Raw genomic sequence first — 26611 nt, forward strand, 5'->3', positions numbered from 1 at the left:
CTGTAATATACTTATTGTGCACTTTTGAGAGTAAATCTGATAGGGCTTCTAAGTAGGTAATTTATTGAATGTTTGAAGGATTGCAGTAGATATTGATAATTATTATGTCTAGGAAACTGCTTCCTCTTCGCATCATCAATCTGGCAGCTAGAAAACCTTGACAGTCTGTTGTAATAAGTTCAAGGTCCAAGCATTAGGAGGTCTTTGCTGGTATTATTAGGCCTCCTTATGGTCTACCCAGGGGACATGCTGTTGCCATTTGATCTATAGTTATGAAGCCATCTAATTTGTTTTTGTCTATCAGCCATGTTTCCTGAAAGATAACTACATCGTAGTTATCAGAGATTTCTTCTTTCATTGTTCTTGATCTAAATGATTTTGATCCTCTTGTGTTCTAGACTAATATGCAGGGTTCTAACGTCCTAAAGAGAATCCTGATTTTCTTTTCCATTTTCTCAAATATGAAATTCATGATTTCTGGGGTGATTGTCCACATTGCTGAGTCAGAATTTGTTAGGCTATCTTCTTTTCTTGCAGTTTGTTGTTTTGGGGTTTCTTCTCTTTTAGATGGATTACTAATGTGAACTTGGGAATTGATATTTCCCTGTCCTTTCGCATTCCTCGATCTATGGTCTAATTTTTGACTCTCAATTGGACTTTCAGAAATATTGATACCGACAATATTAAAAGCTTCTGCATGTGTTAATAAGGTGTACGGTGCATGAAAAACAAACACGACTGGCGGCACGATTATTTTGTTGTTCGCTTGTCCTTCAACATATTGACTCTGCCTCCGTTTCTCTCACTTAATCGAGGTCAGTGTAACCAAGAGTAGGCTGTTTGAACTAATTTTGTTTGTGACTTGATTCATGTGGATTGCATTTGAGAATATGAGCATATGAGCATTTAGTTGAATTTAGCTGTGTAGCTTAAATAATTGCTCAAACAACTGTCCTCATGCATTTAAGATACCTATTTAATGTGATTCAATGAAAACAATGAAAACAGTAGGCTAGTGACTGTCCTGTCGAATACTTGCATATACAGTCTTTTTAAAATATTTTAAACATACCTACGTTTATATTCATACATAGGGCCTCATTACACGGATGGCGGTAAGGGTTTACCGGTACCAGTATTTTAAATCCTTACCGCCTTACTACGAGGTCCCTTTGAGGTTTGGGGAATTTAACGCCTGCTTTTTGCAGGCGTTAAAAACCAACCCGCAAAGGGACCAGGGAGCTAATTACGGTACCGCAATTTGCGGTGCTGTAATTAGCACCTTCCCCATTCCCATAGAGCCCTATGGGGCAAAAATAGGAATGGGGAAGTGCAATGGGGGAAGGGAGAATTACCGCCCCACCAACCTTGGAATAGGGCGGTAATTCCCCTTTCCACCAAGGCGGTGCCAGTATTTTACCGGCATGGACCAAGGTGCTAATAGCACCTTGGTCCACCGCCATCCGTGTAATGAGGCCCATAGTCTCCTTTTATAGTCTGTTCTGCGTAATGGGGATTGTTGCCCGCTTGTGCAGACAATAACGCAGTCCCTGGAGTAAGAAGCTCAATTGTTATTTTGGGGGGTAGCGGGAATCACTAAGGGCATTGTTGGTATTCATTACCCATATTTAAGATATTTTTACCCTATATATTATAATAATGGCTAGTGCTCCTGTAAGTAGTAATGACGAGTACGCGAGTGAACTTGCTATGCATAAAAACCTTCGGAATAGACAGATATGCATTCTGAAAGTCATTACCAACCCGAGGATAGTATTGCCAAAGTGCAAACAAATAACTGAATACTACAGTAAAATGCTGCAAATAGAGATATCCAACTCTGCTTTGGAGCCTGTTAAAGATGATTTAGTTACTGAGTTCACAACAAACTTAGGTTGTGTAAGCTCCAAACTTCTAAGTGACGTGCTGGGCGCTAACACCCATGCTGTGCCAATAAAGAATAATGTGGTCTGTACGGGGAACACAGCAATCGAGCATTTGCCATGCGATGATCCTGGTGACAAAGCAAGAGGTAGACTAAATCTTACCGCCCCTATTTTCTCGCCACAACGTAGAACTAATGATCAAAATGCTCATGAGCACAATAATGGTCATGTAGCCCTAGTTCACGCCCTAACAGTTACAGGGATGCCCGTGTCCATTGACCTTCCTGATTCCTCACTGGATGACCCTGGGGTGGAATACATGGGTCTTGACCCTGAGCAATCTCTTTTGGAGGCTGTTGCTACACCTATGTACTTCACTCCCCCCAGTAAACCTTGTGTCCTTCAAAGTGATATCAATCCTTCGAACCCTTATGCACCTACCCTATCACCAGTAAAGGATGAATGTCCCCCGCCTGAGCTTTCCTTCTTTCCTCTCCATCCTATAGACACTAAGTCGAATAGTGTTTTCCACTTGCCTATAACTAAGGTTTTGCCCAATCCCTGTGAAAATCAGGTGACTAGTCCCAATGACATAAGCATGAATTCCGATGATATGTTCTACGCTCTAGAAAATCTGCTGACACTATTAATTAGCAAGTTTGAAAATCTGGAAAAGAAGATTAATATCCAATCTCTGATTATCCACAAGAACATGCGTGGATGTTGTCATACTAGTAGTGGTGAGATGTCATGCACATCCCCACGTAAAGTAAACCCACTATCAGGTTCTGTAGCAAAGATAAAATAATAGAAGAAAAAAAACCAGCGCTCCGCGATTGCCACTTGTCCACCATGCAATTAGGTATGGTCGTAGATGCTCCCGCGGGCCACAAAAAAGCAGCAAATCTTTGTCAGCACAAGAAGCTACAAGTAGTGCCCATGAATGTCGCCCTGCTGCTACTCTCTCAGACGGAAGTGCAGTGGTGAACCCTGCATCAATGGTTCCGTCATCTATAGCAGAAGGAATGGAAGTAATTGTAGTAGAAAGTAGACCCACTAACACAACAAGAAGACCTAAATCCACCAAAAACCAACAGATTAAAGTACTCAAATCAAACTTGCCCATTCAAAAAGCTAGTAATCATACGAACTCTGACAAACAATCTACCATACCCATAGTATGGGCTAATCCGCAGAGTATCCAAGTAGCAAATAACAACATGCAAGAAAGTACCAATCCTATTGCAACTGGAATGATGATACCGGCCCTTCAATTAGTGCAACTGTATCAAGATCCTTCCTCGACACTGTTGAATAGGTCAGCCGTGCTATGTATATTTAAGTCCATTGTACTGTTGAGAATTATCACCTCTGATGATATACACATAGTAGATCAGGCTGTGATAAAAGATCAATTCATAACAAACATATCTTTTATAGTAGAAGCTTCTTTGAACTATGTACTAAGCTTTGAAGCTGACTTTTTACGGTTGGGCTATATATAATATTCTTCGTGTTGAAATTCCTCTACACAAAAATGAAATTGTAATACCACCCAGTATATCTAATGGTGACAGGCAAGTGCCTCAAAATAGTGACCTACTTCCTACATCAGCTGTGCCCAACCCCAATGTGCAGAAATGAGCCTCTGACTTAGGTAGTGTACCACTTGATCCTAAAGACTCCTTATTGGCAGCATCCCCCAATATTCCTCCTGACGATTACTGGCAGTGGTTGCCTGTGGCATTTAAGGCTCACTTCCTCGCCGAGCCACAGTGATGCGACATCGTGGATATGCTCTTATCCTGGAATACCAGAGGGCATGCCCACCTGTTCGACATCGATGGCTTGATGAGTAAGATGAGCATATTTAGTGTTGTTGCACTGCAGGAAACTTGGTTGTTAGCTGAGGTACAAATAGATGGTAGGAGTACAGTTCATCAGATAGGCCATCCAAAAGGTGGTCTTCTTGTATCTGTGCATCCACTATGGCGGATAGTTAAATTAAACCATCTCTTGATATCTTGCTGATAAATGTATATGATCCGCCGAATATGGCAATGACTGCCGTGCACATCAAGATTGTCGATGCAGTGTTACAGAGTCATAGTCACGAAATGCCGGTGTGGTTAGTTGGTGACTTTAATGGGAAAATTGGTCATCTCCCTCTCACAGCAGACTGTTTCTCTGAGTTTGACTCTATGGCATTGCCCACAGTCAAATCTAATAAGCAGGGTGTAAAATGGCACTCCATGTTAGCAGCACATGGGATAGTGAAACTGAATGGGTTGACACCTGGTGATCATGATATGGCCTTTACTAGAATTGAGGGTCATTCGGCCTCAACAATTGATTATGCACTATCAAACATAAAAGGTATTCCATACATAAGGGATATGAGCACGGTCACTAGATATGAAAGTGATCATGTCCCGTTGTGCTGGCTCGTGAAGTTGCCACGGCAGTCTAAAACAGCTGTTGATTATGATGGAAATGGCCAATTATCCCTTAATGAAGGTGGGAATCGAATTTGATGGCATGAACTTAACATTGACCGTGCAGATACTGTAGTGTCTGCCCTGCTACCAAGTTTTATACAAATTGGTTCTGGTGGTGTGAATGAAGCAGAGGCTACGTTGTCGAATTTCTCTGATATAATATCGAATATAAGAGAAAAGGTTGTCAAAAGACGGTCACATATTAATTGTGCGGAACATACCAACTTCCCAACTAAGCGTCGAGATGGATTTGACACTGCCATCAGCAATGCCAAAAGAAGTCTGCGAAAAGACATGCAAATGATTTTAGCTGAGAATGTTCCCTGCACATCCTCATTGGTTGTCCCCTCATTAATTAAAATGGCTAAAATGAATTATAGGAAATGGCTGGCACAACACAAGCTAGCGTGTGGTGACAAATTATGGAAACAAAAAGCTAGAAATGGTGATACTGCTAGTATTTGGCAATTACTCCAACATTCACAACCACGTCCTCTCACCATTAACTGTATAACAGAAGAACAATGGTGTAGCCATATAAGTAGCACTTTGGCTCGCTCTGTCGCCAATGACAACATTCTTTAAATCCCATCTGAGCACTGGGTCTGCCATGCCTCTATATTAGATATAATTGTGATCATCACAAAGTTAAAAATTCAAGAGCCGCAGGGCCGGACGGTGTGTGTAATCTCTTAATAAAAAGACAGCCTGAACTCTGGGCAGCTGCTCTACACCTATTGTTTACACAGATAGGTGCCACTGGCTCGATTCCCCACTCTTGGCAATCTAGCCACATACTAACGGTGCACAAAATGGGTGCCTGGGATTCCCTGAATAGTTATTGTAAGCTAGCTATGCTTGATACATCATCCAAGATTTTCGCTCGAGTCCTTTTGCAGGAATTAAATGGATGGATCACCGACAAAAAAATATTATTACCAAACCAAATTGAATTCCGAAAAGGCTCAGGCACAGTGCATGGCCTGCTGTTATTATCCACTGCTGTTGAACATGCCTGGCTAAAACAAAACCTAGATGTATACTGCGCATATATTGATTTCTCTGCAGCGTTCGACACGGTGCAGAGAAACCGTTTGTGACAGAAGTTGCATAATTGGGGAATTCCATTGGGTCTTCTTCGGATGCTTATGATGCTGCATACCAATACAACAGTGCGGATTCACCTAAACACTGAAGGTAAACTATCTGCAACCATGCCAACAACTAGTGGAGTAAAACTTGGGTGCATGTTTGCTGCAGTACTCTTCAACCTATACCTGGCAGATATCCAATTGGCATTTCGCCTTAGAGCAGCGAACCCTGTGAAGATCTCAGATGTAATTGTCAGCTGGGTAGCCTATGCGGATGATCTCATCCTGCTGGATTACACTCCTGCTGGTCTCCAGCATATGCTAGACGCCCTTGGTAGATATTGCTCTGATACTGGTCTACAAATTAACATCGATAAGAGCAAAGTGATGGCATTCACAAAAAAAGAAAACCAAAAAAATGTGTGGCAATTGAATAGTAAAAGAGTGGAACAAGTAACATCTTATAAATATCTGGGTGTTGTTGTGGACGATTGTCTGAAATGGAATGTACATTGGTCATCTCTTCAGGCTCGTTGCATTATCGCAACTAATGCTCTGAGTATATTTATTGGCCGAAACTGCGGCTACTCCGTATCTGCAGTATATACAGCTAAAATTAGTACGCAATAATTATTTGGGGCCATAACATCATCAAGCCGGTGGAACGGTTTGAGGCTCGCTTGCTACGCCTACCAGCCACCATAAGTGTGGAGTATATCTACCTAGAATTTTATCTGCTAGGGATGTCATATGTATTCACCAGCCATTGTGTGTTAAACTATGAGAAGCTAAACCGCTTGAACATCGATACTATAATTGTACCCTATGTCGCTGCCATAATGAGACTTGACGGGACTGCCTTGTTTGGTATTATGGGCAAACTAAAAAAGTTACATTCAAACTGGATTGGTGTATTGTGTACACAAAGAAAACTTAGTATTCTCAGCATAAAATCAACATTGAAAAGAGTATTGAAAGAAACATGTTATGAACAACAGTTATTCAATCTTGCCACTAAATCACACAGTGGATTTTACTGTCAAGAGCGTATAACTAGAAGTTGTACACCAGGCTATATTAATGCTTATCCAAGCCCGCAAACTGTCCGGCTATATCTTCTACTTAAATTTAATAGATCGGTGGCGCTCGCAACACAAGGAGCACAAATGGGGTTACCCCGCACAAAGCACATGTGTCGCCTATGCGGAAATGAAATAATTGAGACACTGCACCATCTATTGATTATGTGTGAAAGTCTGTATGCTGTACGGTATAAACACATGAAGTCCTACAACAATAATTTCGACCCTAGTGAAATAGAGGAAATGTGGCCCCAATTCCTGCGTGGTGATGACCTAAATCTGATATATTTCATGACTGCTTTTTATAAAGAGATTGTACTGATTTTACACTATATTGATTGATTTTATCATGTAATGCACTGAATTGTATATATATGAATTATGAGACGTGTTTGATTTTAATTTTGTTTTAATAGTGGTGATGAATTGTCAATCGTTATACAAAGCATTTGTTTTGCTATATGTATAAATAAACTTGAATAATAAGGCATCCGTTCCTATTTGTGATGTTAAGCCTAATTCTACTATATGTGTGCAATTATATTGGTGGAATATAATTTGCTCTTTATCATTGGAGACAAAGACATAAAGCGCTGGGATTTGTTTTGTTATTGCTAGAATCCTGCTTCTATTTAGAGGTTTTGTGTCATTTTTCCTCTTATCCTAACTTAGCCATAGCCTTGGCATTGCATACGGCTGTAATGATGGTATAGGAGTCTTTGAGGAATCTTGAGAGGCAGATTCTTTTTGGTTGTCTAGTGTATTATTGGGTGTTCTGGGGTGGCTTTCTGTGGCTTATATTATTTTTGACGCCTGAAGAGCATGGGTACCTACAGTACTGTTCTTGGTATTCTCTATGATGGTTTGGTTTGCTCTCTTTGTTTCTGATGTACTTTGTTTAGTAGCTTGATTTTTACAATGTTTTTACAATGTTGAAAGATTTATTCCCATTTTACAAAATCTTGTTTTCCTCTTACTAAATCTTGTATTTAATGTGGATTGATATTCTTTACATTTGTAAAATATGGGCGCTAGTTACTGTTTATGATGCAGTACTCATTTTTATGATGTCTTCTTTATTTGAGGGTATCTGCAATGGAATAACCTTTTTTGCCCCCTACGTTGATTGGAGAACTTGTCTCTATTTCTGGCTTCTTTTGTTTTTTATGTTTTGGCCTACCCTGTTTCTTGGTATCTTCTGTCTGAGATCTTAAGAGTGCACAAATGCTGTTTTTATTTAATGTTTTATTTTTGCCATTTTTTAACATTTTTTTGATTTAGGTTCCCTCGCTTGTGATGTAATTGGGGCTATTAATTGCGTTGTGAGTTTTCTGGTGTATTAATTGATGAGGCTACTGAAATGTTGCTCATTGGGAGTATTTCTTTTGTTCGGAGGTCCTGATCTTCACTTATTTCTATGCATTCTACTATGTTAGTGAGTCTCATAAATTCTTCTAGCATTGAATCGGAAGGGCAGTTGTCATCTAGGAGGTCTTTATTTTCTTGCTCATGATAGTAACTTCTCCTTTCCTGTTCATTTCTATCTTTGTCAGAAGAGTTTTTTCTATTATTAGGTTTTCTTCATGAATAAATGATTCAGACACTAAGGTCTGCAGTTTGTCAATGTGTTCATCTTGATTCATGGTAATGTGAGGCATTACTTTTAAATAATGCACTAGGGATGTGTTAATGAATGATTTTAGACGCACTATTTCAGATTCACAATTATGCATATTTGTGGTCAGTTCCAACAGTGTACATGACTGTGATTGTACTTTTGACCTCAGCAATTCAAATACATTGACTAGTGAAGTTAACACAAAGTTCAAAGATGGAACCGCCATATCTGGTTGATCACGGATTGAATTTGTGGCTTGATTAGGAGAATGTGTACAGTTTTCCCGCGTCGCCTCATAAGCTGGAGACGCACTGATCATTGCAGACATTTTGATTATGCTCTCACTGCAATCATATCCTAAATGATCTTGATTCATTCCAACGTTTGCTGTTTATGTTTATCATTCTGAATCAAAAGTTGTCTCACAACTGGTAATAACAGTGTTTCATAGATCTCTGCTGAATCTACATTGCTGGTGCTCCATCTTTTGTTTTTAAAGCATTTATTTTACGTTTCATATTTTTCGCAGTTATTATATAGTGCAGTCCTTTGGGCCAGAATAATGCTGGAGCATTCTGCGATTTGTCCTACTCTGAGTAGTTATTTCCTTGTTTTGTGTAGTATTTTGCTTTGCTTGATCTTGGTGTCTGTGAGTCTCATTTTCAAGTTCAGGTGCTCGTAGGTAATCTGTGAATGCTCCACTTCTCGGATTATATATGTAACTTGTGCTTCTTGCTTTTTTTGTTTGGCATCTTGTTTCTCAAGATTTAGCTCTGCTTAGTCTTACTTTAAGAGCGATGATTTATTGACAGTATGAATTGGTTCTTACATCAGGCACAGCTGAACGGGTCCTTGCCTCACAGTCAGTGTACGCAACATTCTCCCTGCTCAAGATGGTGTCAGCCCTGCAGTCACTATATTAACTTTTTGTGCTGCTTATACGTCTCAAAGGGTCAATACCCTGCAGTCACTGTACCACAATTGTTCACAGCACAAAGGGTTAATACCCTGCAGTCACTGTATCACAACTGTTCAGGGCGCAAAGGGTTAACACCCCGCAGTCAACATGGGCAACTTAGCCACAGATACCCCGCAGTCACCGTGGGCACCTTAACTACGGGTCAAAGGGTTAATACCCCACAGTCACCATGTTTTCTCCACACGTCCTGTTATTGATTGATATACTTAGCAGAGGTGTGGTATTTTAGGCATTTGTTGTTTAGTTTAGTTATATCGTTTTAACAACTCACAGTTGTTAAAATTGCTATAAATGTTGTGATGTTTGCAATGTTTTTTATTAATAAGCAATCAGTTCGTTTAGAGAGATATGGATCCCGTTTGTTTTAGATCATTTTATTCTTTTGCAGTTGAGGGTAGGTCTTCAATAATTCTCAACCGAACAGAGTGGTGGGAGAGGATATTTATATGCGGTTCTTTCTTTCGCTTTTTTTATAAGACAGACAGGTGGAAGCAGTAAATGTGCGGTGGAGGACTAATCCGCATTCCACTGTACGGCAGTAGATGATTATGCAATTTATGTGCTGAAGTTATAGTTTAACAGCACCGGTTCGGGAGAGATTTCACATGTAATTTTTCACCAACCTGAATGGTGGCCGCTGCCACTGCTGACCATGATGGACCATTTCTCACTCCACTTTCTGCTCTGCTTTCTGCGTCCAGAGGGGGCTTTTAAAAAGAAAGTCAACTACTCAGGATGTAAGGGCACACCTCCAATAATGGAAATAAAAAAATACTCCAACCACGACGGACCACTTCTCACTCCACTTTCTGCTCGCATCACAAATCAAAAATGGCTCAAGGTCATCAGGTATGAATTAATTCAGATTTTCAATCACCTAGAATATGCTTTTAATGCCATACGTGAGAACATGTGTGCCCTGCGCATTGACACTTCATAATTGGTACACCGTAGAGCTTCTTACTGCAATGGAAGTTGGGGTATGCAAAAAGATAGGGGTTTCATGCTGTATATTTGTGCCACCTAATCATTTGGACAGTGAGATTAAAGCTTTGCATCATCTACATGAGGCCATGGAGAGAGAAGCTGGAATTGAAGATGATACTTGGATGTATTCATTTTTCACCTGGGTCCCATCATGGATGAGTCTGACTGTGTGGTGCGCATTTTTGTTATTTTGTTTGTCCTCTTTTGTTCCTGCCAGGTACTTTTGAGATGTAGTTCTGCCAAGCTACCTTGAACAGCCACCATTATATCAGTTAATCTGTCTACGGGTAGAGCTCCTTACATCTCAAACCATGTAGGGACGCAAACCTAATTGGGTGTGAATTCAGGGTTGATTGGGCCTCCAGGTACTGTTTTGACATGTATACATTTTTGCTTTATGATCATTTTTGTACACATCGTAAAGTTTGTGAAAGGCTTATGATATTTGTTGTGAATGTTACAATGCTGTAACACAATACACATTTTTTTTTAAAGATGCTGGTGTGCATTTTTTTTTGGTCCTCTTTTGTTCCTGCCAGGTACATTTGAGATACAGTTTTGCCAAGCTACCTCGAATAGCTGCCATGATGTCAGTTAATCTGTCTACGGGTAGGGCCACTTCCATCTCAAACCATATATGCACACAAACTCAGTCAGGTGTGAATCCAGGGTTGATTGTGCCTCCAGATACTGTTTTGTGTCCTTTACTTGATTTAGATAATTATATGGAGTGTTGAGTAGATTGTGGGAGAATTGGGGAATTTATGTTTTTGCCTTGCTCACTGGGGGAATATGGTCAAACTGAAAAGGGAATGCAGGATGTCTGTAGGGTTTGAATGCCCAAAAGGTACTTTATCAAGGAACAAGAAATGAATGTATTAGTTAATAAATTAACTAAAGGAGGGGAATGTTGGGGTGGACGTTGAAGGTCTCAACGTGGGAAAGAGCTTTACGTTACACAAGTTGCATTAGACCATGATGCAGCTAGATTAAATGCAATTTTGAAACTAAATATGTGTTTTTGTGTAGTTAAAGGAAACGGAATAAGTGTTAATTAGTGTGTAGTTTTGGAGGTATGCAGTAATAAAATCGCGGCAAAAATGTCACCTTTACAAAGAATCGTGGCAAAAATGCTGTGGTTTGACCCGTTAAAGGTGTACCCCATTGTACCATTTAAGGGGAGCGGAGTGTCACCCGCTCCACTCAGAGGTATAATGGATCTGGGGATTGCGGGAGTGTCCTTTACATGTATTGCGGTGGCAAAACCACTGCCTTTTTGCTGGGATTTTTTGTGTAAATGGTCATTTTTGCTGCGATTTTAACATATGGAACCGTTTTGGATACATTTTAGATTTTCAAATGGTAGAAACATAATTAGCAGTAGCACGGATACAATGTTATTGTGCGGTGTACAATTTGTAGCGCTTAGAAGCATGTAACAGGGAGCATCACGCATATAAGACAGAGAAGCGAGCTCAGGGGAAATCAATGTGAAGGGTAATCTTGAACAGTGTACATGTGGGGATTGACAATGGTTTAAATTTCAGACCAGACACATTTTATGACATTGGGGTACATGGACATCACAAAGAACAGTTTTCACTTAGTTGGGGTCTGCGTGAGCCACAGAGTCTTTTGGATTTGCAGGAAAGGTTTTCACCTGGCTTGGAGAGTTAGATGACCAAAATCATGAAAGGGGGTAGGTAGCGAAATGCATTCGGGCAGCTAGTGATAGCATCACAAAGGGTTGAAGGTGAGGACAGAATGAAAGGCCATTTGGTTGGACTTCATGGCCAGACTGGGTTTGTAGATACAAGAGCCAATCTTCTTGAGAGCATGTAGGTTTGTTGATCGATGACCAGGAAAGTCTGGTTACACGCTAGGTTGAATTGGGGGTTAGTTAATAAAACACATGAGTGGGGTGCTTAAGGGCACAGTCTGTCTGGTCTTTTATGGGCTCTCTGGGGAGATAAACAGGATGTGTGCTGAAGGCTGTATTATTTGAGTTGGTAGTTGCAAATAAGGTGACATGAAAGAATGTAGGAAGAAATAATATGAGATGCTAGTGAATTTTACTGCTGGTTCATAGGTTCTTTTTTTGAAGTAGTTATGAAAAGCCTTGCAAATCACGTACTGGGTTAAAGTTTCTCTGGTGAATAGAACAGGTTAACTGATTAATTGTTTTTAGATAATAAGGAGATTATGTTTAGGATGTCATGACCGATTATAAAGAAATCACCTGTTGAAGGGGAATGTGTTTTGTTTGTGTGTCCCATGGGGGTTAGAGAATGTAGAAGGATTAGATTTCTTTGTATTAGGGTTAGTCAATGGGATTGTGTGGGATGCCGTTGTAACAGAATCTATGTTTGTTTGTTTATTTGGTAATGCACACCGAACCCTTAGGTAGCTGGGCGCAATAGGTACAAGGATACTTAAGGCTTAGTTACACAATGGAATAAGTACAGTAAAGGCAGCAAGGAAAATGCAAGCAGGTACAGTGATATGGTACAGTAGGTTGCATACATGGGCGGGTACATAGGTATATATGGCAGAGTATCCAAAAGGGATCATATCTCATTAGCTTGCAGCCAGTTTAGAGTATTGCGCCTAAAGCTGAAGTAAGACTGGTCAGTTCTGAGGGCTGGGGGTAATGCGTTGCAAGATTGCGTGGCTTTCACCAGGAAAATACTTCCTCCATATTTTGTTAACTTAAATCTAGGTATCTCTATGCAGTGGGAGTTGGCCGCTCTGGAGGGGTGGGTTGAAGTTCTCCTAACCATTCTCTCTGTGAGGTATGGAGGTGCTGCATTGTTAAGGCATTTGAATGTGAGTGAGACTGTTTTTAGTAGGATCCTGTCACTTATCTTTAGCCAATGGTGATGTCTTCTGATGTTGGAGATGTGTTCTCTGTTTGGTATGTTTAGGGCAGTTCTAAGGGCATTGTTTTGTAACGTTTGTATTTTGTTGAGGATATATTTGTTAGCTCCTAGGTATAATGTGTTACAGTAATTCAATTTTGACAATGTTGAGGCGTTGGCAAGGGTGATGCAGCTGGCTTTAGTTAGAAGAACAAGTTACTTCTTACCTTGTAACGTTCTTTCGACGGGATGTTCCTCCGACGTATTCCTCATCTTAGATATCTCCTTCCAGCTCTGCTGGCCTCGGAAAATTTTTCTCTCTAGAGGGCGCTGCGCGTCGACGTCCTTCGAGTCGATGTCCCTCGACAGCCGCCGTATCGACGCCGATGTCATCCTGGCAGCGGCCGTTGCTCAGTTCCGTTTTGTAGCCCACAAATATGCTTTCTGGACTAAACTAATCACCCTGAAGGAGCGTAAACTGCAACAACAAGGGAAGTAGAACTGCGGGGATGGATGGGAGGGTCGATGAGGAATACATCGGAGGAACATCCCGTCGAAAGAACGTTACAAGGTAAGAAGTAACTTGTTCTTCGAAGGGATTGTGTCCTCCGACGTATTCCTCATTTTAGATATGCTCCCATAGCAGTATTCTATTATTGGAGGAGGGAGTACTGACTTCATGCTGTCTTCTATTGATGAATAGAATGCAGTACAGCCCTTCCAAACCTAGTCTCTTGACTGGAGGAGGAATCCAAATTGTAAAATCGTGTAAAGGTATGGACAGACGACCATGTAGCGGTCGCACAGATGTCTTTAACCGGCACACCTCTTTTGAGGGCCGATGAAGCTGCAATACCTCTGGTCGAATGAGCCCTAAGGTTTTGAGGGGGCTCTTTTCCTGCCAATTTCTAACATTCCAGAATGGCTAGGATGATCCATCTGGAAATGGTCTGCTTAGTTATTGGTAACCCCAGCTTGTGACCTGTGTAACCTACAAACAGCTGGTCTGCCTGTCTTACCCTGGCTAGTCTACTGATGTAAAAACTTAAAGCCCTTCTAGGGTCTAGCCTGTGTAACCTCTCTTCCTCTTTCCCCGGGTGAGGAGGAGGATAGAAAGATGGTAGGGTAATCTTCTGAGTTATATGGAATTCAGAAACCACCTTTGGGAGGAAATTAGGCTTCACTTGCAGGACAACTTTGTCTTTGTGAAAGATAGTGTGAGGGGGTTTACAAGAAAGAGCTTGTAATTCGCTCCCCCTTCTAGCAGATGTAAGTGCTATTAATAAAACAGTTTTAAGGGTAAGGAATCTTAACGAACAAGAATGGAGTGGTTCGAAAGGTGTGCCCATCAGGAAAGTTAGGACTAAGTTTAAATCCCATAGGGGAACTTGGAATGGTCTTGGGGGATAAACATTGGTTAACCCCTTAAGAAATTGTATTACCAAGGGTAACTTGAAATAGGATGGTTCTTCCGCAGTGCGCTTAAAGATGGATAGCGCTGCGAGATAGCCCTTAATGGTGCCAACTTGAAGGCCTGAATTTGCCAAATATAGTAGGAAGGACAAAACCATTGGTGTACCACATGAAAAAGGGTCGATATTCTGTTCTCTACACCAGCTGCAAAATCTGTTCCAACTGCAGCGGTATAAAGACCTTGTTGCTGGCCTCCTTGCCGAAAGCAACACCTCCATAACATCATCAGGGAGGTCCCAATCCTTGTACCTCAGCCTTTCAGAAGCCAAGCGTGAAGGTTGAGGGTTTTGATGTATGGATGGAGAACCTGACCTCCCTTCTGTGAGAGTAGGTTCTGAGTGGAAGTCGAATTGGAGGGCAGATGGACAAGTCTAGAAGGTCCGGGTACCACGTTCTCCTGGCCCAATCCGGGGCAATTAGGATCATGGTTCTCCGGAATCTTCTCAACCTCCTGATCATTTGAGGAATGACAGGGACCGGTGGGAACGCGTACAGAAGCGGAAACTCCCAGTCCACTATGAACGCGTCTCCCAGAGCTCCTCTCGGGGGAAATTCCCTTGAGCAGAACAGGTCGCATTTCCTGTTGAGGCTGGTGGCGAACAGATCTACCTGAGGGGTTCCCCAAAGGGCGAAGATCTCTTGAAGGACTTCCTGAGCTAGCTCCCACTCGTGGGAGACTGTACTCTGCCTGCTCAGAGCGTCCGCTGTCAAGTTCTTCTCTCCGGCTAGGTGAACTGCCGATAGAGAGATTCCTTCTTGGATTGCCCAAAACCAGAGCTGCATCGCCTCTCTGCACAGGGGTAGTGATCCTACGCCTCCTCTTTTGTTGAGGTAATGCATGGCCACCGTGTTGTCCGTCATTATCAGGACGTTCTTCCCTTGTACAGCTGGCAGGAACGCCTTCAGCGCAAGTCTGATGGCTCTCAAGCTCTAACAGGTTGATATGTAGTCTGGACTCCGATGGAGACCAACGACCGCTAATGGTCAAGTCGTTGGCGTGGGCTCCCCACCCCGTGAGTGAGGCATCCGTGACTACTGTTATCTCCGGCCAGGGTTGCCAAAACTGTTCTCCTTTCAGAATGTTCTACTGACAGGCCCACCACTGAAGGTCTCGAGCTACTCTGTCGGGAACCTGAAGATCTGTCATTCTCCCTGAGAATTGTGACCACTGAGTCCTCAGTGCCCACTGGAGGGATCTCATTCTCAGGCAAGCCGCTGGCACTAGGAAAATGCAGGATGCCATGAGGCCTAGCAACCTCAAAAAGTCGAAGGCTGGGAGACGTTGGGCATGTTGGAACTTGGTAACCATCTGTAGAATATCTTGAGCCCTCACCTCTGGTGGCGAGGCTTTTCCCAGGGAAGTGTCCAGGATCGCTCCTATGAACTGGAGTCTCTGCGATGGTATCATTTGTGACTTCTTTAAATTGAGGGAGAAGCCCAGTCTGTGAAGGAAGTGGCACACGTGATTTAGCTGGATCTGAGCTTGTTCCGAAGAAACAGCCCTGATCAACCAATCGTCCAGGTAGGGGTAGACGTGAATCCCTTCCCTCCTTAGACTTGCCGCCACTACCGACATTAACTTGGTGAAGACCCTCGGGGCGGAGGTCAGCCCAAATGGCAGCACTCGAAATTGATAGTGAGAGTTGCCAATTGCGAACCTCAGGTATTTCCTGTGTTTGAGATGGATAGGCACATGGAAATAAGCGTCCTGAAGGTCCAGAGATACCAACCAGTCCTGGAACTGAAGGGCCTGGAGGATCTGAGAAAGAGTGACCATCTTGAATTTGTCTTTCCTGAGGAATTTGTTCAATTCTCGCAAGTCCAAGATGGGTCTCGGTCCCCCGTCTTTCTTTGGAATGAGAAAGTAAGGGGAGTACCAGCCCTTGTTCCTCTCCGCTACAGGTACCGGTTCTATGGCACCTTTCTCTAGCAGGTTCAAAATTTCCTGCAAGAGGAGCGGGTCTGGAGCTTTCTGAGAGCTGATCCCCGCTGGATGACTCTGAGGTATACGTAGGAAAGGCAGGCAGTAACCTTGGGCAACTGTTTCCAATGCGCAAGCATCTGACGTGATAGCCTGCCATACCGCCAGATGTTGAGTCAACCTGCCTCCTACAGGTGTCCTGTGAGGGAAGTCCTCAGAGTGGTTTTGGGGCGTCTGATGCAGATGCCGATGGTAAAGAGGCACCTGCTGTTGCTGCGGCTTTTGAATATCTACCCGTCCACCTCAGGTAGTTCTTCTTTGTCCCCTTTGAGCCGGTCGTCCTCTACCTCTTCCGAATGCGGAGTAGAAGCGAAAGGACTTGCCCCTAGCAGAGGTTCCTGTGGGACGAAAAGGAGTCTGACGGATTGCAGCTCCTAGGGATTTTGCTGCTGCTTTTGAAGTTTGCAGTTTCTCTAAACTGTCATCCGCCTTTTTCCCGAACAAAGAAGAGCCATCGAATGACATGTTCAAGAGCCTGGCTTGCACATCTGGGGCAAAACCAGACTTTCTCAACCAAGCGAATCTCCTGGTTGATGTACTTGCCGCCATTGCTCTGCTGATACTGTCAGCCGAATCAATGCCCGTCTGGAGGGATTCACACATAGCGTCTTTACCGTCCTGTATAATATTCAGGAACGCATCCCTTTCTTCTCCCTCCGGGATGCAGTCAGCCGCTGTAGAAGCACACTCCCAAAGTGTATGGCTGAACCTAGCAAGGGTGCAAGTAGCATTAACAGATTTTAATGCCATGCTACATGCTGAAAAGACTTTCTTTGCCATAGCATCATATTTTTTATCGTCCCTGTCCTGTGGGACGGTAGGATAAGCCGTCTTGACATCGGTAGAGGAGGCTGCCTGTACCACCAGACTTTCTGGGGATGGGTGTTTAGACAAAAACTCCCGGTCTGTAGAGGATACCCTGTACTTTGTAGACAGTTTTTTATTTACTGCTGGTACGACATCTGGGGTTTCCCAGTTTGTCATGATCTTCCTCTGAAGAGCTTTATGAAAAGGCACCACAGGATTCTCCTGTGGGCCTTTGTCAAGAATATCCGTGAGGTCATCTTGTTGGAAAGATTGTGAAGGTGCAGACCACCCCATAAACTCTGTGATCCTGGCCATTAAGGCTCTATAGGGGGTTTCAGCGTGTTCCCCCTGGTCTGGCCTAGCAAACTCCACCTCAGGGGAGGTGTCTAACCCACTTGCCTCATGTAAGGAATCATGAAGATCCTTTAACCTGCGTTCTTCAGAGGAAAATTCCTCTCTAATTGGGGTTACAGGTCCCTGCAGCTCAAATGTGTCTTCCTGTTCAGACAATTCACCCTCTTCCAATATTGAGGACATAGTTCTCAATTGTTCTGAACTCAAAGGGTGTAAACCCCATTTCCAAGGCTGAGGGTGCCGAACTTGTCATAATCGGCCTCGAAAACGTCGATGTCGTCGACGCCGAAGGCTTCGAGCGTGGCTTTGAAAACAAAGGCGGAGGCCTCGAAGACCTCGACAGAATTGGGATTCTACTCGACAATCTCGAAGCCATCGACGTCGAGGACCTGGGGATAGACACTGGGTGTGTCGTAACCGTGACTTTTCTTGGCGTCGACACCGGTGTCGACGCTGGCGTCGAGTCGACAGACTCGTGTGTCGAAGGTCCCTTTGACAACGGCGTCGAAGACATCGACCTCGACGGAACTTTCGTCGACTGCGTCGACGGAACCTTCGAGGAAGGTTTGGAGGTCATAGTCCTGCTCGAGGGTTTGTGACGCGCTCGAGAGGTTTCCTTCGCCGGGTACTGCGACTCGCTGCGTTTTTGACCTTCGGGTCTTTCGACCAGAGCATCGCTCTCGGCAGTCTTCGAGGGGGTCGAGGCCGCTTTCTCGAAGACGCTCATCATATTTTTGCGGAATTCCTCCCATTCAGCCCGGGAACTATGTTTCGTGGGGCACGGGATTCTCTTTGGCGAAACAGAGGAAGAGGGAGAAGGGGATCTTCGACGTCTCCTCTTCGAGTGTTTCGATCTCGAGGAGTGATGAGACCCACTCCGAGATCTGGACCGCGAATGGTGACGAGGAGATGAATGTCTCGACTTCGTCGACGAAGAAGAAGCTTTAAAAGTCTTACCTTTCTCCAGCTTCCCCCTACGCTCCTTCAGGGCCTTAGCTGTCATGGACATACAGTCCTCGCACTCCGAACAATGGTGTTCAGCTCCCAAACACCACAGACAAACTCTGTGAGGGTCAGTCAGCGACATCTTTTCCCCACAATCTCGGCATTTTTCGAAGCCGGATCGAGGAGTTGTCGGTTCCGACGAAGAAGCCATCGAGTACGGTATCGAATAACTCGAGGTAAATAGATTTAACTGACAAAACTGAGCAACGGTATTCCGAGGCACTGAGTACGCGCGGAAAAACGGAACTGAGCAACGGGAGCTGCGCGCGGCCTTTATAGCCAGGATGACGTCAGCGTCGATACGGCGGCTGTCGAGGGACATCGACTCGAAGGACGTCGACGCGCAGCGCCCTCTAGAGAGAAAAAATTTCCGAGGCCAGCAGAGCTGGAAGGAGATATCTAAGATGAGGAATACGTCGGAGGACACAATCCCTTCGAAAGGTGATTATGTAAATAGTTTTAGTGTGCATAAAAGCTTCAACGTTGTTGAGCTGGTAAGGAATGGTTAGTGTTCAGCTTCAAGTGGCTGACTAACACCTTCCGGCCATCAGCATGTAATACACTTGCTTTTCTGACAATGTGCATTTATTCTCCACTGGAGCTGCTTTTTTCGCATTGGATTTTGGAGTCAAATTCCTATATCCAACATTACTCAGTTGCTTGGTAATACATTCTGCCATGCAATAGATGGATCAGTGGATGGGGAATCTGTGCTGGCTTAGCTGTGGTGTATACAGAATTGGTGGTTTGGTAAAAGTGGAAGTGTCCAGGCCACTGAATGATGTTCTTGCCTAGGTGATGTGCCTATGTCAATGTGGGAATATGGTTGGTGTGGGGTATTAGTTTTGGGAAACTACTACACTTGTACACTGGCTATCCCTGCACTGCAGTAATAGTGGGTTGTTAAGGTCTTTATGCTGCAACTATACTAGTAAAGTGGTGACTGTGCACTGCAGAAGAACTTTGGCATGATGGTCCTTAGGGCTGTGTTACAATATTATATTGGTTCTCTCTGAACTACCAGGAGTTGCCCCAGCCAGACAGAGAGGATTACATTGAGGAACAGATTCAGATCTTTAAAAAAAACATTCTCACATATTTGCCTAGAATTGCAGTTCCTGAAACCACAAAAAAAAACTTTCATTTTTTGTCAGCTACCTCAAACACCATGTCAGATTTAAATATCATTGCAATAAATAAGAACTATTTAGGTGTTAAAGGTGCACCAACCTGTGTGTCATATTTATTGGTGTTGCAATTGGGACAGGTACCATTCAGGATTTTGTCATTTGACAGAATTGTCTAGAAAAGCTTTTCATGCTAAAACATGGACATATGCCTGTAACCATTGCTTGCTCAAAGGATACCCTCTCAAAACCAGTGCCAAGAAGAACCAGCGGAGAAGAACCATTTCATAGAGTAATGATCTTAAATGATGACTCAGCATCCAAAAATACATGCTCATATCAAAAGTGTTTCTGATAATACAGTAGCTGCCCCAAATTGAGTTGTTGATATGTGTGAAGGCATCAAGAAGCAGACACAGACAACTGATTAAATATTTGGGTCAGAAACTTTTATTCAAATAAGAGAAGGTTGAGAAAATGTCTAGCTTGCTTTATGCTAAGGTGGGATTTTCCTACCTAACTAAAACTAAGGAGCGTCTTTGTGGGGAAGTCCAAAGCAAATATTCGTCTGTGTCCAAAACCTATACGTACCCTCACAACTACTTGACTATAATGTGTAGGGATGTCAGCATCAAAATGAAAAGTGTTCAAATAAAAGTCCAGAGCTTCTTCCAGCTCGTTGTTGGAAAAGGGGTTCACTTTGACAAAAAGAGGGCCTCCCTTCTCCACACTTTCAAGTCTCTCAATGTTCCAAAAACCAATACATTTCCTTAGGATACTTATAGGATTTCTGTCAGCTTTGCCTTTCTGCAGTTTCACCAATATCACAAAAAGTTCAGTTCAATAATATCAAATCACTCAAGTTTCTCCAGTTCCATGTCTTAAAATCGCTGCAGAAATGGCTGTGAATACAAAATATTGCAGCAAAAATGAAGTGGTTTTGCTGCCACAATCATGTAAAGGACACCCCGCAACCTCTGGACCCATTACATCGGTTAAGGGGAGCGGGGGACACCTTTGCCGGGTAAAACCACTGCATTTTTGCTGCGATTTTCTTTTACCTGCGACATTTTTGCCGCAATTTTATTACCTGATACTGTTTCTCCTTGACAGTCAAACACAAACTTATGGGTGAATTATGTAGCCTTTCCTATAGGTGGGTGTATTCAGTCTAGGCGCATTTGTCAGACCACACAGTCCACCCATCACAGGTCACCCAGCCCACACAACTTACTTGCTTCTTCTTCACAGTTACACTGCCACTTTTTCAGCTTCACAGTAGTATTGGGTTTTCCTCTTGATTCCCTCTCAAGGCTTGTTTTGCCACCATTCACTAGTTATACAGTCAGATATTCCTAAGGCTTTTATCATTGCTTATTACTTCAGTTTGCACAGTTCTTTATATTCTTTTGGCACTTTCCAGTGCTTGTTTTCTTTAATGTATACAATTCACAGTTCTTTTGTATCAGGGAATATCACGCTTGCTTTCTTTTACTTCAGTATTGAAAACATAAGGCTCCGTTTCACTCCATTCAAGCACATTGCAAAAATTGCTCTCAAATTCCCAGTGTACTCCCCTGCTGGGAATTTGCACCCTGCTCATGGGCGTTTCCACACTTTTCAAATGCTTCAATTTCTCTGGCTCTCTCAATTCACAGTTCGGTATTCACAAATCCTTCTCTTCACTTTTCTTTAGCCTTCAAGTTATAGCCTTGAAGTAAGCGTATTGTCAACAGTCTTTCTTTTAAGCATGATCAGCATTCACAGTGCCTAAATGGTCCCTCTCTCAATCACAAGCGATCCAACCTGCACAGAGCACACGGTTCACCCTGCAGTGTCACAGAGTCATTCAAACTCCTTTGAACGCTGTCTCCGGGTACAGCTCTTCGCGTCAGCAGGCTCTCTGTGGCTGTCACTGCTCCTGGCTTGGAGTGCCTCAATTACAGGATCTCTGCCACCTCGGTTCAATGGAGAAGGATACCCTCAAACTCCTGGAGGGTTGCAGACCAGTTCTGGCAGTGCTGACTTTTCCCGCTTCCGCTGCAGTGAATCTGAAGCTCCTCGAAACTTTGGGTACACATCTCACTGGCCTCTTCCTCCTGCTTCTCCTGCAAGCATTCCACAGGTGATCTCCTTAGCCTCACCTGTGCAGGCCATTTATACCGCCCTCCAGGTTCCAGGTGCAGGCAATGTTCTTTGACTTTCTAGCAGTCATGGTACCCAGCATCCCTCTTCCTTGTCCCAATACCAAAGTGGTGTTTGTGAATGTCAGTATTAATAAAGAGAGAATGTATAACTCTGGATTGTCCCTTCCTCATCTAAGTACCTGATTGGGGTATATTGGGAGAGTGTGCTCTGGAATAATAAAGTAGCACTTGATAATACCCTATAAAGGCTTTGGGGATGTTTAACGCCTTGTGAAAGGGAAATGGGGATATCATGTATGATATGATATGGCATTTATAACGCGCCTATACACAAGTGTGCTTTATCCCCACCCCCCAAGTCTCCTCCACCCAGGTGATCCTCCCTCGCATACCGACCCTCAGGGTCAGGATCCAAAAGTGACGGGCTTTCCCTCACCTCCTGGGAGGAGGATATATTGGGAAAGAAGTGAGGACGCCCTCAGATTTCTCACAGATGGTGTACAACATTTTCCAGCTTTAGAGAAATGAGCATGAGTAATGTTTATAATTGCAAACATAACATTTTTAGCAGGCTCTACTCGGTCCCCAGCGCAAGTGCAGGAAGTACGTAACATGAGTATCCTACATGATTCCACCTGGTCTATCGAAACTCAGGTCAACACAGTTGTGATTAACACTCATCCCCAGAACTATCTCACCTCTGTCTCCTCTCATTGGATGCTACCAACAGGACCACTTTTGCCTTTCCTTTAAAACTGTAGTGAAAGAAGACTATTTGGCATCCTGAATATATCTTCTACACAAAATATGTCTACTTGAAAACACAGTGAGGGCGATATTTAATCTGAAGCAACCTGCCCATTTTACTCGTTGGTGCCAAAAAGTAACTTGGTGCCAGTGGTCGATGGGGTAATATTTAATATGTTACATTTCACCCTTACTGACCTTTACCAACCTGAAACTTGCATATCTCACTGAGGTACTGGAATGTGTCTCCATGTGCATACGCCTAAGAGGTTTATGCATCCTGATCAGTGGTGTTACGTATTGGCTCTGCATCCTATCAACCTCAGGAGTCAATCATCTTATAAAATACAGCATCTTTCTTTAAAGACATACCAGGTTGCAATATTGGTTCAAGTTGCAATTCTATGAATTTGGGTGTACACATTTGAGCAAAAAATACAAGGTGGATCACTTGTTGACCATGCTGTCTGTTCGCCCAGATTTTTACCCTACCCCTAACTGAAAGTCCTAGCACTATTTAAAGCATGTTTATTATGCCATACACTTTGATAAACCCTTGAAGTATTCCTTTGTACATTTCATTTAATGTATAAGTCTATTTAATGAAAGGTAACAGGGTGTGCTCTCTTTAACAATGCACACACCAGCCTACAATGAGAGGGACTGAAATTAATTAATCTTTTAATATGCACTTAATACAGTATCTAAGCACAGGACCGTGATTCGAACCTGTGTTGCACTGTGTTGCCTTGTTTCCAAGACAAACATGTTGCCCTTGAGCTATCCTCCCAGCCACAGAAGAATACCTTTCTAGTTTAAATAGTGTCTGATAGGGTATTGTGAGGCCATTTAATCCGTAAAACATATTTTTTTACTCAAACAGTGCAAATTCCCATGCATGACAGTATGTCCTATACCACTTATAGCATGTGTAAATCATAGTTTACAGATCCTAGAATGAATCATCTTGTGTAGTATAGGAGCCCACATGTAATTTTAAAATCATAAAGGGGTTGACATTACCACATGCAGTAATACTGTGAGCAATAATATCATGTATCTTTTCTTTTTTTTTCCTCTGCGTTAAGACAAGCCATTGACTGACTTAAAAATGGATGCAATTAAAGTGAGAGACTCTTGTTTTTTGTTGTTGCAATGAAAACAGACTAGTTGTTGGGATGTGTGGATACACCAGGAGATATAGGAGGCCTTTCAGGTATCAACTGGGACACTATGATCACACAGGCGTTCTCCTACGGAAATATGCACGTTAACATACTCAAGTGCAAGAAATCTTGCTATGATTTCCTTGGCAACCCTTGGTAGAGCGACTTGTAATAATTCAATAGAGGAATGAAGAGTAACAGTATCTTTGTTCAGAACTTGCTCATGGCACTAGTGTGAAAGCTTTGGGGCTACCTTTACACAAAACAAGAAAATGGTCTTGCGTTGTGCTGGCCGCAAAAGTGTTCTTAGTACTAGCGCATGCACAAACTGCACCAATGGATGAGCAAACCACATAGCCTCGTTATTGATGAACGTGCCTTTTACACGCTTGAGAGTGTTTTTAATTTCCACAGAAAGGCTCACTGTACATGTACAGCCTAGGCTGATTAATCAGTCCTTTGCCTGTGCTAGCGAGCGTGAAGGACACTTTTGCAGCCATTGTAGCATGAATGCATGCACTTTGTTTACCTTGTGCCAACTGGGCTGGTTATGATAATATGGATTTGATATTGCTCATGACACAAAGATGAAATACTTCTAAGTCTAAACTGAGTACCCCATGCAGACTGCAGTCTTGGTTGCATTCATTTATAGGTCATTATAACTACATTGCTGCATGATGACCTCCAGGGCATTGCACAGCGTATCTGTATTTATTTATGTATTTGTTCTAACCAAGAAAAGCATTTTTTCCAGAACATGTGCGTAAGCGTTAACCTAAGGGGTCGGGGGGGGGAGACTGACCAATTGACCTCTACCAGCAATCAATGCCTGGCAAGATAGGGTGGTCTCTGAAGACTTAGAGGAAGAGGGGGAATCGTTCTGATGTCCGTCAGTGTGTTTTTCCAGAGTTCAGGTGCGTAGTCTGAGAAAGCTTGTTTGTAGGTTCTCCTAATTCCCTTTCTTATTTTCCAGCCTGGTGATATGTGAGCGTTGCGTTGGGCTACAGAGACATGCGAGGTCATAGACGCATTTCAGAGAACAGTGCACATAAATACAGCCAATACCAAATAGCAATTTCATAATGTAAATTATATGCCAACTCTTCTTCTCTTCAACCTTGACTACACCTCTCATCTTTTATTTTGGCAAAAATATGTTTTTGGTCCCTCTGTAATCCTATTGGTTGCTCACGGCCGCACAGACAGGTAACTGCGCTGATGACCCTAGCAATGGCCCCTGCTTCACTCTGCTCATTACCTCAGATTGCCAGGACATCACCAGTCAGTACAACCCACCCCCAAGTTAATGATTGGTAACTGGTACCCAATTGTTACCCAATACATATTTGTTAATCAGAGTTATCTTGGTAAACGTCCTTTAACGTAATTGGTTGGCTTCCTATCATGTAGAAATGGTGTTTTCTTTTGTAGAATAATTTCATGTCATATAGAACTTAACAACCATGGTTGAAAAAGATTACGGCTGCTATTACAGAAACCTTGCACCATTGTCAGTGCAATTTGCACTAGGGCAAAAGTGCAGAAACATTCTTTCTTTTTCAACAAAGCAGTGTTTGCCATAGAAATAGTACTTTGTCTTGGAATAAAAATGCATTTGAAAGTTTGTTTTTTGCACTAAGGTGATTTTTGCCCTAGTGGTAATTGAACTTGCACTGATCCAGAGTTTCTGCAACATAGTCCATATGTTATTTAGTGTTAAACCCATAAGATTGTGCAACATGAGGCTTACCTTGGTTAGCTGGGATGCCCATCTTGTTAGTGAGAACCGTCGTAATAGGGCTTCACGGATCTGTTTTCAAAGAAGGAGTATTAAATATATGCCTGATTAAGAACCAGCAGAAAAGTTAACTAAATGCGTATATATGCTTGTGACAAAAAGTCTGAAGTCTCACCTTCTCATCCGTAAGGCAGCCAAGCACCAAAATTAAAAATCCCTAAAAGGAAAATTTAAGACAACTATTAAAGGTTTTGTTGCTTTCATTTAACGGTGTTATATAGAACTGTAGATGCAGAAGCAGGTCCCAGTACACAATGGGGCACATGAACTGTGCAAATCTATAAATATGAGACCTTATTAAGGAAGGCCGGGCCTGAATATTTCTGTCTGTATTTGATCATTGCCACTGGTGCTAAAACGCTGTCAATTAAAGAAAGGTATAACTCCAACCGTTGGCAATATCTATTCCACCAGAGTAGCCTTAATTGCAAAAAACGTACTGGTATGGAACATTGAGGTCCCGATTCATGGATTTTTTTGCACGGTTCAAAGTGACTTTGCACTGCTGAAAAGTGACGTTGCACTGCCAACAAACACCCTGGGTCATTGAACTGTCCAAAGTGTATTTTTGCACTGCAGAGTCAGTGCAAAATCATTTTGTACTGCAAAAATGACTTTCTACTGACTTTGTACTGACTTTGCACAGTTCCATGAATCAGGATGTGTGTCTGCAGTGCAAAGTCACCTTTCAGCAGTGCAAAATCACTTTGCACTGTGCAAAATATTCCATGAATCAGGGCCCGAGTTACTACTGACCGTAATTGCATTACTGTCAGCAATGATCATTAAACGAACACATTTTTATCCTAAAGATCAAAAAATAAGATTAGGTTCAGCTGGTCTGTACAAACCTTAGATGGTTCCAGCTCTTGTGAAGTGTAGTTTATGGGAAGTAGCCAGGTTGTGACTGATCAGTGGTTTTTCTACAGGAACTCTGTCACTAGCAGTGTAACTCACACACAATTTATTGCTGACAGTACTTTTTGCTCACAACCTGCCACTGA

The 26611-nt window shown here is 42.7% G+C and overlaps 1 protein-coding gene across 2 annotated transcripts in view; it reads right to left on the reverse strand.

Annotated features, from left to right (window-relative positions):
* Positions 1–26611, reverse strand: part of LOC138453203 (adhesion G protein-coupled receptor F5-like) — a 939048-nt gene that overhangs the window by 65218 nt on the left and 847219 nt on the right. For both annotated transcript variants that reach the window (XM_069605830.1, XM_069605831.1), the window contains 2 exons: positions 25723–25764; positions 25560–25619 (listed from right to left, as the gene is read on the reverse strand). In XM_069605830.1, coding sequence (XP_069461931.1) covers positions 25560–25619; positions 25723–25764 — 102 coding nt within the window. The remainder of the gene's footprint in view (positions 1–25559; positions 25620–25722; positions 25765–26611) is intronic.

The sequence above is a fragment of the Ambystoma mexicanum genome, chromosome 4p (genome assembly GCF_040938575.1).
Source record: "Ambystoma mexicanum isolate Mex_15411 chromosome 4p, UKY_AmexF1_1, whole genome shotgun sequence".
Classification (NCBI taxonomy): Eukaryota; Metazoa; Chordata; class Amphibia; order Caudata; family Ambystomatidae; genus Ambystoma; species Ambystoma mexicanum.